General features: G+C 35.0%; 1 protein-coding gene across 18 annotated transcripts; it reads left to right on the top strand.

The window, feature by feature from the left end:
- The first annotated feature begins 386 nt into the window (after positions 1 to 386).
- LOC125663137 (uncharacterized) lies at positions 387 to 15,950 on the top strand. Of its 18 annotated transcripts, none has more exons than XM_056142281.1 (11): positions 488 to 1,065; positions 3,749 to 4,204; positions 4,546 to 4,702; positions 8,570 to 9,286; positions 9,516 to 9,581; positions 12,932 to 13,045; positions 13,480 to 13,786; positions 13,973 to 14,067; positions 14,438 to 14,584; positions 14,855 to 14,940; positions 15,186 to 15,950. In XM_056142281.1, the coding sequence occupies exons 1-3, from the start codon at positions 508 to 510 to the stop codon at positions 4,567 to 4,569; spliced, it is 1,038 nt and encodes a 345-aa protein (XP_055998256.1). In that variant the 5' UTR covers positions 488 to 507; the 3' UTR covers positions 4,570 to 4,702; positions 8,570 to 9,286; positions 9,516 to 9,581; positions 12,932 to 13,045; positions 13,480 to 13,786; positions 13,973 to 14,067; positions 14,438 to 14,584; positions 14,855 to 14,940; positions 15,186 to 15,950. The 18 variants fall into 18 exon arrangements, with proteins under 18 accessions (XP_055998255.1, XP_055998256.1, XP_055998257.1 ...); XM_056142278.1 differs by having other exon boundaries at positions 495 to 1,065; positions 9,516 to 9,791; positions 9,830 to 13,045; XM_056142271.1 differs by having other exon boundaries at positions 495 to 1,065; positions 4,504 to 4,702.
- The last annotated feature ends 1,673 nt before the right edge of the window (positions 15,951 to 17,623 follow it).

Below are 17,623 nucleotides of genomic sequence, written 5' to 3'. Positions count from 1 at the left end.
TACCCAAGATGTATCTACAGACAACGTTTGATGATTCTAGGCCTTGTAGTATTTAAGTTACGGGTCGGACACGAAAAAGCTAACAGACGGACGGACATGAACGCCATACCATAATACGTCCCGTCTTAAGACGGGCGTATAAAAATATCGAATCTCCTCCTTTCGATCTTCAGACGCATAGACAGTAAACAATGCAGCATGTCGTCCAGTGAGAGAAAGTGTAGTGGATAGATCCAGAATTTTGACAAATTCTGTGAGAAAAGAGGTAAAAATTGAATGACGTAAAACTCATACATGAACCAAAAATTTGGTTTGGGATCATTACATCGTCGGTTACCCACGGGTGCTTCTATTCGATTATCTCCATCATCATCCGTGGGTCAATCCTATTCAAATAGCTCGTTTCTCATTAAATATGCATGAACTTTTTGACCTTTTCTTATCCAATGAAATCATCGGTTACATATACCTATTGATCTTCTGCTTCAGAGATAAATATGGTGGCCCATGTTTACGATGCAAAAAGGTAACCAAGGGAAAAGTTGTGAAATATGTAGCGAAATTATCAAAGACAAAAAATCCTACAGACAGGTGAAATCAAATGTAGATTTTTGTCAGTTATTTTTAGAACTGAACTTGGAAGAAGACGGTTACGTTTGCAAGTTTTGTGTTAACAAGTTAAATAGACTTCTCAGAATTGACGACGACATTAAAACGAAAGTAGCGAAGTTGACCGAGAAACGGAATGAGTTGTTTGCAGAATTAAAAAATGCTGTCGGTAGCAAAGTACTTACACCTGTCATTAAAAAACGGGGACGACAAAAAAACACACCAACACCCCGTAAACTAAAGGTCCATCGCTTGTTGTCATTCCCAAATTCTCCTGGAGCTAGTGACGTGCGTAACCCAGCTGATTCCATAAAGCCATTGAGAGATGAATCAGCAGGAGAGAGATCTCAGCAAGCTGCAGATGTATTGGATGAACAAATTCAGCCCTTAGTTGTAGACAGTGTACAACCTGATTCACAAACTAAGTTATACCATGAAAAGGACTTTGATGTCAAGGTAATATTAAAATATTATTACTTTTATTGTAGTGAAATATGGGGAGTGAATCTCTCATTCAAAGGTATTTCAAAGATAGAAAAAATTCATTAAAGATATCCTTGGAATGCATTGCAAAACATCCTATTGCTGGTTGTCTGGCAGAACTTAACAGACTACCACTTAGGTCCAAAATTTCATTCTAAAATATAAAGTATAAAATATTGGAATCACCTGATAACTTCTGATTCTTTGGCTTTTAAACTTTACCAATTCACAAGTGATTACGTACAGTACTTGGAAATTGGGATTTTCAAACATTACAAAATATTCAATTTCAACACCTTTTACCAAAAATAATTTAACAAAGAATCATTGACCAGTGCACTCAGGAGTAATCAGAAAAAAATCTTTGGTTCAGAAAAACTTCAATATTTTATAGTATATATATACAAAAAGAGAGAAAATGAGAAAAAGAACTCCATTTGTTGATTTACTCAGGAAAAGATCTGAGAGATAATTCTCTCTTAGTAGAATTAGATTGAGTTCACATAAAATATTGCAAAAATTTAGAAAGTGGTAGATATAATTTCACATAAATAATGAAAGATGTGGTAATGCTTGCCACACTGGTGTGATTGAGGATGAAATTCATTTCTTTTTCAATACATGTACAAATCTTATTGTAAGCTAAGAAACACCTACCTTAGAAATATCTATAATATTAAACAGAAAATTATTTTTCTGGACATTGAAAGATACATGTTACATGTATATATTTAAACAGTGATATACGTTAAGTCTTAAAAATTACTGTGTAATTTATAAGAAACTTATCCAATAAAAATTTGTAAACATTATGTATGGTGTTCAATGGGCCTTTGCCAATTATTGTAATTGTGTTTGTGTCAATAAATATTGTATTTGTATTAAACAAATACTGTGTATACACACACCTGACTTGTAAAAAAAATTGCATTGGTAGGCATTGAAAACAAATAGATCATGTTGATACATATATTTCAAAACTATTAAAGGGAGATGGTGTATATTAAATTTACTCAAGCATGCTTGGGGTTCATGGCAAGCTACTTTTGACATATATATATGGAAAGTTAATCGAAGCTCTATCTGCTTGGAGTAGGTGTTATATATTGTCACCAGTATAATTTTGTTTATCTTGACTTCGAAAAAGTATTGGTATGGTAATGGCTGACATAATTTCAACTGACACTGGCAGTAAACAAATACACAGAGCAGAGTGATGGCAATTTCTTGAAAAAAATATTGTTCTAATTTTTTTTTAAAAATAAGATGCTCTTACATCAATGTCTTGTAATATAACCCCTGGCCCTCTGTACCTACTTATCTCTATGTGGTACTGACATCTAAAATGTTTGTTTGTGGGTGAATGAAAAAATGAAGCAAAGCATACTTGACCAATTTTACATGATTTACAAACTGTCTTGGTGATTTTAATGATATATTACCATATATTGTGTCATGGTATTTTGTAGGAGTGTTTCTTTATTGATTATAATGCCCTTTTGGATTTATTAACTTCAATGTATATACAACATAACATTACTTAAGAAAAATGATTTCAACTAACTTGAAATTCATTGACAAATAATTTCAGTTTGTGCCTCTTTTCTTTTTTAAATTACTCAAATCATGACACTTAATTTTGTTCCCCAAACAAAGTTTGGGAACATATTGTTTTTACTCTGTTTATTATTATTCTTCCTTCTTGTGACATTTTTGTCCTCAAATGTTCTCCTTTGCAATCTAAGTTGGGTTTTTTATTTTTATATTTCTCAATGAAATCATTTGATATTTATATCGTTGGTATAACTTGAGACCTTAACTGTTTAGCATGGTCAAAATTACAATTTTGCACGTGCATGCACGTGTGCTTAAATTTGATAGGATATAACAGAAAAACGTATTATAGAACTTTAACGTTAATAAAGGAAATCTAATGAAATTTACAGGAAAGGTAGATATGCCAAATTTCTACAGATCCTTGCAATAAAAATTTCAAAATACATACCTTTTACATAAAGTAGATGACATTAGGCTTCTAACTTTTCATATCCTTATCTTATTATATTGAAATACTTGATTTTCTTAATTCTTTAATAATTGATATGCAAATCATGCATGAAACCATTTCAAACTATTTACTGATTTAATAATAATTAGTATATTATTGTGTATTTGATGTTTACTTTTAGATTATAGATCCATTATTTTTTGCAGAATTTTGTAAAAATTATCATAAAAATAATCTTGACATGAACATTATTTTAGTATACCATCAATTTTGATAAAAATTACTATTATATGATCTCCAAAAGAATTTTTCATTTCTTAAAAAATATCTTGAAAGTTAAGGTCATCTAATTCCCTGAAAATTGTGTCCCTTGATGACCTTTCCTGTCTCCCTCTTAGAACCTTATATTTGTACATTCGGGCAGCCAAGCTTTGACACATTTAGTTTTTTCTTTAAGAAAGCATCACTCCGATCCATTTTGCCCATCCCTAGATATATGCACATGATTCTTTTCATTAAACTAAGAGAATTAAGTGCTAACAACAAAACAAAAAATTAAATTTTCAGACTGATGTTTGTGTCTGCCATTACCATGCAAATATATTGACCAAGGTCTGTAAATAACAAAGACATTTTGCATAATTTTAGATCACAGTAAAGTATGGAAGCAAATATAGGTCTTTAGTTGTTCATGATCCCATCAAACAAGCGATATGCAAAGCTATGTTCAACAACAGTAAAACTTTTGTACATCACTTGATGAAGACAGACCAGTACAAGAAAATTGTAGTTCAAGTCATTTGTAAGGAGATACGCAAGGAAATCAGCGAAATTTGCAGAAAAAAAGATAATCAGCTGCATTACAACACTGAAATTAAAGACTGGAAAAGTCTTCTGCAATATTTCAACCAGCGAGCTCCTATTACTGCATCATTGTTAAAAAGTGTTATACCAAAGGATGTTAAAGAGAGTGAAATTGAAGGGCATAAACTGATAAGCCTCTGCACTGGGTTTTCAGTTTTGTTGTACAGCAGAAACAACACCCTATCAAGACTGCAGTACACTATTGGACTGATATTGGATCAATGTGGTGCCACCAAAGAGGTATGATTTTTTCTTTTATATTTTTATGAAAAATATATTTTACAAATTAAGTTATAAATTTTATTCAATCTTAACATGTGTTGTGAAAAGTTTTATACTAGTATATTAATCATTGTGATGTCAATTCAAAAATGTAAAAACCTATGCAAGATAGGAATTGAATTAAGTCATATAAACACATCAATATAAGCTGACCTGTATGCTAATTAAAATGTGTAATACTCATTAAATAATTAAAGGCTATTATGATTGTTTCTACATGACAACAAACTGCTGAATCTTAATTATTTAGAATTTAGCTTGGATATTCAGATCAGGAATTTTTTTGGTACATTTCACAGTCCTTGGAACAAATACTCAGGTGAGGGAGCGTGAGTGGACTCAAAACCGTGGTTTGCGACGATGGGATCATTATGACAGTTGGAAAACAAAGAGCTAGGAGAAACGAACGCAGGACTCAGTCAGTCAGTGGCGGATCTAGGATTTCCGAAGGAGTATGTGAGTAAAATATTAGCCAAAGTATCGGCAATTTTGGGTGCAAAACCTGGATTTTCACTCACAATTTGTGGCGAAAAAAGGAAAGAGGGGGGGGGGGGGGGGTCTTGGCCCCCTCTAAATCTGCCATTGAGACTAACCGCAAAGACACTGCTTTGAACACTGTTAAAAGTAAGTGCTATTTTTATCTGCATACGACACATGTTAATTGTAAAAACATTGGTCAATAGGAATATGGAAGGGTTTTCTGTTAAAATAATGATTTATATAATTACTTATTTATATTATAATGAGCATGGAATAATCTTATATTTGAAAGGTTAGTGTGGACCCCCTTGAAGGGGAATTTAAATAATTTCCTACACAAAACCTTTGCTGTCATTCAAAATCACGTGATGTAAATAAGCATTCAAAAATCCGAGTCAGCATGAAGAAACCTTTGAATTCCGGACGATCTTCAAAGAGCAGTTGAGAGTAAATTGATGCATCCAAATTGCTCAAAATTGTCAGTTTCGATATGATTTTTATCATTTTATCAATACGTGTTTTAAAAAACACTTTATCAAAATGTGGAAAATGAGCTGTAGTGTCTCTTTAATAGATGGCATGACACAGAAAGACTATAAATACATCAAAGAGTGACTTGAATTAAAAAGTTTATGAATTTACGCCGTTTTGGCATTAACTGAAATAGGTTTGGTTATGAGTGTTGGAGTTTCTTTGACGTCCCCAGTAAACTTACTATTTTAATAAATATAAGGGAAAGGAGGGGGGGGGAGGTAATTCTTGACGCGAGACACTTTTTAATGCCCCCACCAGACGAATATACAGTACCCGCAACGTTATTCTTGACATTCCTATCGTGCGTGTATCCTATCTTACCGTGCGTGTATCGTATCGTATCGTGCGTGTATCCTATCCTATCGTGTATCAGGTTTTCCGTTTTCTATCGTGTTTTGCGTTTATCAGGTCTATCGTGTATCGTATTTTGCGTGTATCGGGTTTTCCGTTTATCGTGAAAATCGTTTATCGTGTAGCTTCGGAAACTATCGGGATCGTATATTAAGTCTAATGAAAAAGTAAGATACTTTCCGAAAGCTTTATTCGTTTTGATAAAGAAGCTATTTTTAGGAATCGAGGAAAGACAGTATATTTGAAAGAGAACATAAAGCTGTCGATTTTAAGGCAGAAAAAGAGCTATATGTCTGTCCAGAGAGGGTGACAATTTATCACAATTTCATTCTAAGTAGTCTGGAAAGTAGGCAGGGGTTTGTCGAGCAAAACGAGGACAGTAAAACTGAAAGCTCCTTCATCTGGAGTTCATAAACATTTCCTTGTCTAGAAACAATTATTTGTAATTAACACTAACAGAGAAATAGGAAGTTTCGATCTGAAAGGAAAAATCAGTAAATTACATTGTTTATTACATATATTTTAATAATGGTTCTTTTTCTTCCGATTTTGTTCACCTGTATTCAACTTATATACCAACTACTGAACTTGTGCGCGCTCTTATTTATCTGATTTTGTGTATCACCCGTGTTTTGACAGTAAACATTCTCAGGGACATTGTATTTCACACATTTAGAAGATTAAGTTTTAAAAGAGTGCAAGGGTATATTGCATCTCCCAAAATTCTGCTCAAATGGGCACGATTCATCTGTCATCGTTGTTGGTGGGTTTTTTTATTTGTACATGTACACATATACCAATAGTCGTACGTGTAGATACTGGAAATTTATGCTGGTTTTGATGATTATTTGAATTTTTTACATGCTAAACACAAACATTTTAAAGCGTTTCTAAATTGCGACTTTAAATCAAGCCGGGTTTCGTACATGTATATGTTTTTAATAGTTTATTTATTTTTTGTTAACAAGATATCAATTCATATAAATATGTTCCAATTACTTATGACTATCAATTATCACTCATAGTGTAGAAATATCTAACATATGAGCATATGGTGTAGTGCAGTGCATTGTATTTAAAGCGGTCATTATGAAAATAATTGTAGTTGTTGAATGAGCGATGAACTCGGAGCTTGATGCAAAATAACCCCCCTCCTCGCTACACACAAAATATTACTTGGTTTTATTTGATATCCAAGATAATAGACATTAGCATAAGAGAGCTATTGAAGCATGATATCACTACATTATATTGCATTTTGTTAATTCCCTGTTTAATTGCTAAACGCTCGGCATCAAGTGTGAATGCCACGGGTCCTCGGAGATGACCTTAAAAACAGACGCCCCGTGTCATGGTAGGTGTGGCACGCCAAAAAACCCTCACTGCTCAATGGCCGTAATTGCCGAGCATAAGCCTAAATTTAAAAGCTCTTCACCGGTCATGGTTACGTCTCCATATGAGTGAAATATTCTCGAGCGAGACGTTAAACAAGATAAGAATCAATCACTCCCTGTATGATTCATATATCAAACATTCAAGGTGACAATATACGTTTTAGAATCATTGGCTGAGAAAATTCATATAGATATCAAATAATGAATTCAATACCGTATATAGTTTAGCTTCCGGATTTTAGCTGTAATGACGTTAAAAAAAACCATAAATAGAATTAAAAAAAAAAAATAACCAACAAAAATAAACGTACAACCGTGGATAAATAAATTATATGCTTTAGGTATATATTGAGCATTGAAATCCTTCAATATTATTATCAACATAATGTAATTATTTTGTACGTATCAAACTTTCGTTCTGTCTAAACTGTTTCTAAATTTACAACATTTCTATCAGGTTTTCCGTTTATCGTGAAGATCTTTTATCGTGTTTTGCGTTTATCAGGTCTATCGTGAAGATCGTTTATCAGGTTTTGCGTTTATCAGGTTTGCCGTGTATCGTATCGTGCGTGTATCCTATCCTATCGTGCGTGTATCCTATCCTATCGTGCGTGTATCGTGTTCTATCGTTTACCATGTCAAGAATAACGTTGCGGATACTGTAACAGTTAAACAAACGTAAACGGGCTGAATGAGACATTTATGTAAGATATTCAAGAAAATATATTTAACAAGAGTACCGCAAACGGTACAATATACGCCCGTCGGATAGTGAAATTCAACCTGGAAGCATATTGTGCACTCTGAATTGATACAACACACATTCTGAACAGAAAAGCCTTAAAATGGGTCATAGTGCACCAATTCATCTGCCATGTGAATTGATTAATATGTATTTCTCGGGTGTTGCTAATACACGGAGCGGAAAACGGAACGGAAATTAAGAATTAGAATGATACATGTAGCTAAGATAACACCAAATATCGGAAGAAAATATTTTGTTATCAGTGGCGTAGCCTGAGTTAATTAATGTGTACGGCAGGGCCCTGGTAGGGGGTCCGGGGGCGAAGGCCCTCGGAAGCTCCTGGGATTTAGGAAACGTAGACGATGTTTGTAATTGAAAAAATACCCCAAAAAGCAAGGACTCATCGCAGTTAAGATCTTGAAAAAATAATCATAGGTAATTGAAATTATACAATTTTAATTATTTTTGTATGTTTGCCAGAGGAATTATTGACCAAGATTCATACAGCATGGATAAATTAACTTATTGATGGGTGAAAGTCAAACATATCATATTTACAACTAGGGTCGACATAATGAAATGTATATATATATGTTTTGTTTCATGAAATTAACTTGCATTCATGGTCATTCATAGTCAATCCATGAAATATATTTTTTTCATATCGTAAGATTTTTTTTAGAGTAATTAAGAAAACTATTTAATTACCTTGCAGGAAATGAATAGTTTGTATATTGATTGGAATCTCATGTCTTTTGTAACAGGTTTATTTTAGTTTCATGGTTTGACAAGTCGGCTTCTTTCATTGTTCCAATATAGGGATATGGAGGATCACATGACGATTTTGTCGAACTTAGACTAGAAGTGCTTGTTGTAGGACTTTCAGAAAAAGAGCTGGAACATGGCTCAGCTTCCTGTGGTGGTTTAGTAACACTCCGTTTAAAATATTCATCAATCTTCTTCATTTTGTAATTTGATCGGTTTCACAACTTGCCGGAACAATAATAGAGAAAAACATGCCGTAATGACAACGGATTAGACCCGGAAAGGTGTAACACTAACAAGATATCAGTACCAATAGGGAGACTAATGTACCGCAGACACTTATTTTTCACCTATGTTTGTAGCATTTAATAGGTTTTTTTAAAATCAAAATTTGAGAATTTGTTGATAAGCGGTAAAACAATTTTATCTCAAAATTCTGCATCATAAATTGATTAATCGGAGTTAAACATTTGTATAAGAATTTAAATGTGTTAGCGAGCAGCGACACCTATGGGTAGAGAATGGAAAGAACACACGTACTTTATATGCCCACCCCCGGTGGCTAAACATCATTATCATTAACGCATATTCACGTGTAAATTTATGCATAATACCGTGTACACCTGTAACAGGGAGTGTGGTAAGTATATAACAACGAAAATTCGTGATCTTATTAAGTCAGCAAGTTAAACATCTTGTGTTTGATAAATTATTTTATTAGTAACAGATGCTTAGTGACCGCAGCACTCCATTGACTCCAATCCTAAATAGGTAAGACTTCCAGCAGTTCACTTCTAAACTAAATACTTGTATATCGTAACATTTAGATTATAAATGAGATGACTTTTAATTCCATTGAAGCATAAATTCTGTGTTAGCCTTTTAGCAATTTCATATATTACGAAATAAATCTGTTGATTCCTCTTACTATGGGTCGTAAACTTCACCTTAGTTTACATTGGTTCTGTTTCAATCTTTCTTTCCTACTGTATCTTTTCAGTTTCAACACTAATCCGCAGGATATCGGTAAATGAACGAACTTTCACATACATTCATTCCAAATGAGGTAAACCTTTTTTCCACACTAGACTCGTTCGCTTTGAAATTAGATGCGATACATAAAATTAATGTATATTGTACCAGGTGTAGAACTAAATTCAAATTCAGTTATCTTTTAAATTTAAACATATTTAGTTCGATTAAGAGTACGTTCGATTTAAAAAGGCTATGTTTGGGGGAAATTGCCCAAAACATTTTATCTTTTACAATGTTTTCAGTGTTTTCAGAGGGGGGGGGGGGGGGAGGGGGGGGGAGGGGGGGGGGGGGGCTTTATTCATTGGGTAGGCTCTTAAGGTGGATCGATCCTCATGTGACTTATCAATATTAATGGTTGAAAGTGGAAAAACTGTATTAATTTCCCACTCAATATAGTTTAATTTAATCAATAACCAAAGACAAGAGGCCCAGGAGCCTTATAGGTCACCTGAGTATCATGTAACAACCTTCCAATGTTTGAATTAGGTTTGTGTTTAAATATAAGAATTTTACTTTTGGATGGAAGAAACATTGAATAGCTATGTGGTCATGAAGTACATGTGTCATTTTTATGTTCAATCAATAATCCTTTTTAAAAAACCTAGGTCTGAGACATCATAAAGAAAAGGGTTATTTACTCCTTAGATAAAACCAATATAAGAAGATTTTCAAAGAATTTCTACATTTTCACTATATGACAGATAGAGCCCCACCCTAACACAAGAACCCCTGCCCCAGGGGCCATGAATTTCACAATTTTGGTAGAGGGCTCAACGCTCATTATAATTATGCCCACAGTTTGGCTTCTTGATGTCCAGGAGTAAAGAAGAGTTTTTAAAATTACACTCATTTTGATGGTTTTTGCCCCACCCCTCAGGTCCCAGGGGGGCAGGGACCACGAACTTCACAATTTTTGTTCCCCTCCACCCACATATGCTATATGCCAAAATTGGTTGAAATTGGTTCAGGGGTTTCAGAGAAGAAGCTGAAAATGTTCAAATGTTAACGCACGACGAACGACGACGGACAAAAACAGAAGATTTTCAAAGAAATATTGCATTTTCACTATATAATCAATCAGCCCCGCCTTTGCACCAGAACCCCTGACCCAGGGGCCATAAATTTCAGTTTTGAAAGAAGCATCCTTGATCATCATTATCATACTATTAGTTTGTCTACTTAATACCCAGCAGCAGAGAAGATTTTCAAAGAAATAAAATGCATTTTCACTATATGATCAATAGGGCCCCACCCTAATACCAGAACCCCTGACCCAGGGGCCATGAATTTCACAATTTTGAAAGAGGCATCCTTGCTCATCATAACCATGCTATTGCTTTGTCTACTTAATACCCAAGGACAGAGAAGAAGATTTTGAAAGAAATAATGCATTTTCACTATATGACTTATAGAGCCCCACCCTAGCACCAGAACCCCTGATCCAGGGGCCATGAATTTCACAATTTTTAAAGAGGCATCCTTGCTCATTATTACCATGCTATTAGTTTGTCTACTTAATATCCAGAGACAGAGAAGAAGATTTTCAAAGAATTTCTACATTTTCACTATATGACCAATAGAGCCCCACCCTAACAAAAGAACCCCTGCCCCAGGGGCCATGAATTTCACAATTTTGGTAGAGGGCTCAACACTCATTATAATTATACTCACAGTTTGGCTTCTTGATGTCCAGGAGTAAAGAAGAAGATTTTTTAAAATTACACTCATTTTGATGGTTTTTGACCCACCCCTCAGGCCCCAGGGGGGCAGGGACCACGATTTTCACAATTTTTGTTCCCCTCCACCCACTGATTCTATATGCCAAAATTGGTTGAAATTGGTTCAGGGGTTTCAGAGAAGAAGCTAAAAATGTTCAAATGTTAACGCACGACGAACGACGACGGACAAAAACAGATAGCAATAGGTCACCTGAATGATTCAGGTGACCTAAAAATGTGTATGTTGCCACCTTTTTAAAGATGTCAGACATACAAAAACAGAAGTATATATCAACATAAAAATCACATATTTTCGTTAAACAGAATAATGAAAATTGATTAAAACTTTTTGAAATTACTTATCTTAAACGTCAACAGTTCAAGAAAACTGCTAATTCATAGATATATCAAAATTAATTGTGGATATTAGGGAAATCATTGTGTCATTGACTGCAGTAGAGGAAATTCCAGCATAGGAGTTATTGCCCTTGACAACATTTTTAGAATTATAAATAATTGATTATCTATGGAAAATAAAAACCAGTGAACAAAATTCCTCTGAGAGATATATTTCTATCATGTCCAAAATTTGATTGAATAAGCGTTTTTGCAAAAAGCTATGACATCACATGAGGATCGATCGACCTTAAAATCTTTTCTAAGGGTATCAACCAAAATAAAGTAATACAATTTGAAGGTATTCGATTATAATTCAAGTCTTTTTCAGTATATTTATCTCTTCTTTTTTTTCATTTGTGAAACAACATACTGTCACAATCGGGGGGGGGGGGGTACTTGCTTAATAGTTTTATTAAAGCTTACTATTTCAAATATTAAGCAAGCACCTGTACGTTAGTACATTCATCCACCGTTTGAAAATACATAATGTATTAGGTATTAATATGAAATGGTGGATTCTGGGGGTGACATCCTGTTCTCTCTGTAATTTCTGCTTCCCTTGTTCATAATAAGCCCTTTATGTTATAAAATGCTGACCCCCTCATAGCATTGCTTAAAATATTTTCCATTCCGTTCCGTTTTGCCTTCCGCGTATTACCAACACCTATATTTCTCGGAGAGCGAGGTTGTGACAAAATGTCGGTGCAATAACGATCTATGATGATAAAAAGTCCAGGAAATCATTTGATCTACTTTTAGCCCTAAAGTACGTCATGGTGCGCCAATTAAGTTGAAATGTTAATTGATTATGTATTTCTCTTAAAGGGAAATTGTGACTAAATTTCAGAGCAATACCTGTGACCATACCAAAAAAAATCTGGAAAACTGTTTGACCTACTTCTACCCCTAAAGTACTGTAGGTCATAGTGCGCCAATCCAGCTGAAATGTTAACTGCACTTGTCTTCCGACGAGAGGAAGCCTTTGGCTAAATAGCAGGCAATATCTGTATTCGTAATGAAAAAAAACACCCCAGAAAACTATCTGACCTATTTTTTAGTCCAAAAGTTAAGTATACATTACATATACATCACATTCTTTTAGAATATAGTGATTTTACGCCCATACGAAATAGACTTTTTAATAGTGTGCAATCAATGAAAGAACTTTTTACAAATGTCGACAATATTTACAAGAATGCGACTTTTACAGAAAAATATAATACAACTGTTTATATACTCGAATTGTTTTTGTTTTTTTAACCAGGTTATGTATTTTTAACTTTAATGTCCGTCGGATGGGACGTAAAAGGCTGTCCAGTGTCAAGGATCACAACGCCCTTGGCACGCAAAGGATCGTTTCCCTGATGTTCGAAAAAGAGTAAGCTCACTGGGGGCCGTCAGGGGAACTCAAAACCAAACATAATTCAATTAGTTAACCGCCGTAAAATGGCTGAAATATTGCCAAAACGGCGGAAAACCTCAATCAATCAACCTACCGAGGAAATACAGTGAAAGTATGTGCCTATTGCATTTGACTTCTTCACAGCTGACGAATGATCATTTGTGTAATATTAGTATTTCTAGTAAAATCACAAAACTTATATGGGCTAGCATCTTAATAATGTGCTGATTTATGTTCAAATGGTGGCCCCAGGTGAGAATGTGGTCATAAAGGTTTTCAAGGACAGTTAGTGAACAAGAGGTCAAATTAAAGATTACTAGTACAAATGTACCCACCTCACTGTTTCACAGCCAATTTTTTTTTTTTTTTTTTTTTTTTTTTTTTTTTTTTTTTACAATTTTCATTTGTAGGTCAAATAGGTTTGCAAAGCGGAGCATCAACTGGCACATGTTGGTATTCTTGTGGTAGGAAGCAGCAACTTTTTCTACAGTACACATCTTTGATTTACAAACTCCACAGGGTGCTGCAGTCACCGCCAACATATTAGTGGATGTTGCCAAAAATCTCTTGAAATCCGTACCATATTTTTGAAACCCATCCATTTCTGTTAAGATAATGCAGGGTGTTAAAAAGGTTCAGTGGCCCTAGCACTGCTGAATAAGGAGTTGTGTGAAAACATTGTGTCCTACAACTTTTCAGAATCACAGAATGGAGAAGGTACTTTCACTCATTTGTAAATATGTTATATGACAGCTAGTAGATACCATAATTATCTTTCATTTTAGCTTAAACGATAATATGGACCTTATTTTTGGTGAAATGTCCTTAATGAAATAAATCATATCAACATGGTATACAGTGATTCAGTCATATTTCTATTATTTGCTGCTTTGTCTGTTACAGGACCCTGTGATAGGCGTGCTGCCAACGTCAAGGGCATAATTAGGAGATACATCAACGAAGTTCATGATGTTACAACTGCAATGCAGATGAAACAGGTATTACGAAATGCAAGGTGAAGATAACGAACAGTGATCAATCTCATAACCCCTACAAGCAATACAAAATAGATAGTTGGGCAAACATGAACCCCTGGACACACCAGAGGTGGGATCAGGTGCCTAGGAGGAGTAAGCATCCCCTGTTGACCGGTCACATCTGCCGTGAGCCCTATATATATGGATGAGGGAATATTATGTATTATGGGTTTTTGAAATCTTATATGTTTGATGTCAGGTATAAATAATTCCAAATGATGATTTAAATATACAGATTCATATACCTGTAATTTGAATTAATATATTTTCATAATAGGGTGTACATAATAGACACGTAAGTTTTATATTAGAATGCAGGTATGCATTTCAGGCTGTGATAGAGAAAAAAAGAAGGTGGAATTGAAAGTTAAGGTTTTGACATATGTGAACATGATTGATGTCCAGTCATCAGAGGCTCCATACTTCCAATTTTTCAGTGAAGGCCTCGCAGTCTGGAAAGCATATTCCATCGGAAGAGGTGCCAAATATAAAGTAGACATATTTACATATGTATGGATATTATCTTTGTTTAGCACCATTTTGATATGTGTAAATATTTTGTTTGACCCCTTTTGATAAGTATAGTGTATTCATTATGTATATAGAATTTTTGTTCCCGAGTTATTTTGTACATATTTTCATGATTGATATGTAGCAATAATGACCTATCAACTAAAACATATTAGGAAAAAAATAATTGTTGGAATAGAACTTGGTGATTGTGTTAATACTTGTTTTTCTAACATAGGAATACTGCTACCATGGAGTCAGGTTGGTCGTATCAACAAGACCATAGAAATTCAAACTGTCTCGGACTGGAGCATTGACCACGACGTATGTCAACAACAGGTGTTGAGTATTGAAATGACGAGGGTGTTTTAATTTTGATGTGACAACATACAGTTCACTATGTACATCTTCGATCTTCATACATTGCACAAATATAAATATTTGTAATTAAATTCCCTATAAGGTTTTAAGTAAGATAATTTTAGACAAGGTCATAAGTAATAATATTTTGTAGCCGGTTCTCCATTTGTGTTGTATGTGTACCATAATTTTGTTTCTTCATATTTCAGACTATGAACAAGACATGTCAGCAAATCTTAGAGTATTTCAGTGCCCCCAGAACAGCAGCATGTGTATGTATGTCTTCATGCCAGAAAACAGTTGTTGCCAACATTTTGATACGAAAATGTGATAGTGAGAATCTCGATATATCTGACGGAGCTAAAAGAGTGTATGCCAAAAAACTGGAGGATCTGTACCCTAAGCGGGAGCTAAAAGAGTGTATGCCAAAAAACTGGAGGATCTGTACCCTAAGCGGGAATATATTATCCCAGTACCTGTTCCAGAAAATGAACTAGCAGAAACTACCATTATGATAATAACAGGATGGGCCATTGAGAAAACGAAATGCAGAAAAGCATAAGGACTTTATGAAGCAAAAAATTTGACTTCGGGAAAATGACAGGAAATAAGATAGATCCTTGTGTTGCTGCAAAGGACATGAGAGTGTTGTCTATTTGTCGGAAAGAATTCTTATCCGAACAGCAGATTGCGTCATATTTTAGTCGTCTCTGTGCCTTTCAGAAGAAGATTAGCTCTGATGACTACGTATGTGCACAATTATAATATGAAAAATGATTGTGCTCTCATCGTTTGAGAGGTTCTGTCCGTTTTGTAATTTAGGTATATATTTCATCTAGATATGATGATGAGATATCCATCAAATTTTTAAGAAAATGGACTTTCCCAAGCATACCAAATAACTTCATTGATATAATGTTAGGGATGCCTTCTCATGATGTTGAAGTAAAATTAAAATACCAATGTTTAAATCATATATACGTTAAATATATTTATCTGAGAAACTAACCTGATGAAAGTCTAGAAGTAGCATAACGCCCACGATGAACTGAGTGCACTTTTAAGGTCAGGGTTTTTTTTGGGGGGGGGGGGGGTCAACGAAGTGCACTCGGGAGCGCTATGCAACTGCATTCAGGGAGTGGTATGGGGATGCGTCAACGGTAGGGGAGCGTTATGACGTCCAAACGACTAGGAAAAATCGGTACAGCCGGAAGAAAGCTATGATAAAGTCGTGATTAATCCTCAGTGTTAAGATATGTTTAATAATCTTTAGTAAACCCATGTTTTAAGTTTACACACAACACAGTGTGCTCCAATTTCAAATAGTTTGAACACAGTCACTCTTCTTTTTTGCTCAGTCTCCTTAGGGGTTGTCTTTGCATCGAGATCGCTGTTGTTTCACTCATTCTTCGTCCTGGGGACCGCTGTTGATTGTTCCTGCTACCACTGTTCTTAATCCCGGAGAGTACTGCTGTTTGTGTCCTGTATTGATCTATGCTCTAACACACTAGGCGCAGACGCCGTGAATGGGCTACTTGTGCTTTGACTTCTTGGAAAAGCCGCCAATTTCTGATAGTAATTCGCTTTGACTTTGCTTCGTAATATAGGTGGTAGATTTGCTTAAATATTCGCCAGTTATACAATGAATAGGAAATGAATTTGATTAACATGCAGAGTTTATATGCATATTTTCACTATTGTGTGTTGTCAGATCTTTAATATGCAAGGTGAAGATAACGAACAGTGATCAATCTCATAACTCCTATAAGCAATACAAAATAGATAGTTGGGCAAACACGGACCGCTGGACACACCAGAGGTGGGATCAGGTGCCTAGGAGGAGTAAGCATCCCCTGTTGACCGGTCACACCCACCGTGAGCCCTATATCCTGATCAGGTAAACGGAGTTATCCACAGTCAAAATATGTGCTAAGAACGGCTTAACAATCGGAATGAAACACGTCAGACAGCATTTGACCCAATGCGAGGTTGTATTGACGAACTAGATCGTTATAACGACCATAGACTTTGCGAAATGCTGACTTCAATTGAGACCCCTGTACCATCAACTTGTTTGTCCGTAGCTTACCTCGATTTAAAATCTGACTATACGCAGAACAAGCTCTTGCATATCGAATCAGTTGAGATATATAAACACCATATGCAGGTGATAATGGAATATTGCTACATAAATTTGGGAAGTTGACGATGGAGAAGCTGAAATCATCCCGTTTGTCATACAGTTGAGTTGTCAGTTTGCTGTTAATGTGTACTTTCAATAAAATATCTAAGTATGAAGCAGAGGTGGACGACTCTGTGGTGTCCTTTATTTCGAGCTCACAGGAATATATCAAATCGACATATGAATGAAAGCTATTATTGTTAATAGACAAAACGTCATCAATATATCTAAATGTTGAATTGAAGGCCACAGCGAGAAATTTTTTCTTCTCGCGTATAAGTTTTTGAATAAATTCCGCTACATATGAATATATAGAAACAGGTCAGCTAACAAAGGAGCACAATTCGTGCCCATGGGAATTCCAACACTGTTGCAAGACCTGATCACCAAAGACCACTTGTTGGAAGACCTGATCACCAAAGACCACAATATGCGCTTTTTGTGCATAAGGCCTAAATTTTGTAC

The sequence above is a fragment of the Ostrea edulis genome, chromosome 6 (genome assembly GCF_947568905.1).
Source record: "Ostrea edulis chromosome 6, xbOstEdul1.1, whole genome shotgun sequence".
Classification (NCBI taxonomy): Eukaryota; Metazoa; Mollusca; class Bivalvia; order Ostreida; family Ostreidae; genus Ostrea; species Ostrea edulis.
This window is presented reverse-complemented; position numbering and strand designations above follow the sequence as displayed.

What these genes read in the sequence shown, in the direction of transcription:
- LOC125663137 (XM_056142274.1), top strand. Translation starts at nt 508, where the DNA reads ATGTTTACGATGCAAAAAGGTAACCAAGGGAAAAGTTGTGAAATATGT. An exon ending in AAAAGGACTTTGATGTCAAG is followed by an intron (nt 1,066 to 3,748) that starts GTAATATTAAAA and finishes GCATAATTTTAG; the next exon opens with ATCACAGTAAAGTATGGAAG. An exon ending in AATGTGGTGCCACCAAAGAG is followed by an intron (nt 4,205 to 4,503) that starts GTATGATTTTTT and finishes TTTAGAATTTAG; the next exon opens with CTTGGATATTCAGATCAGGA.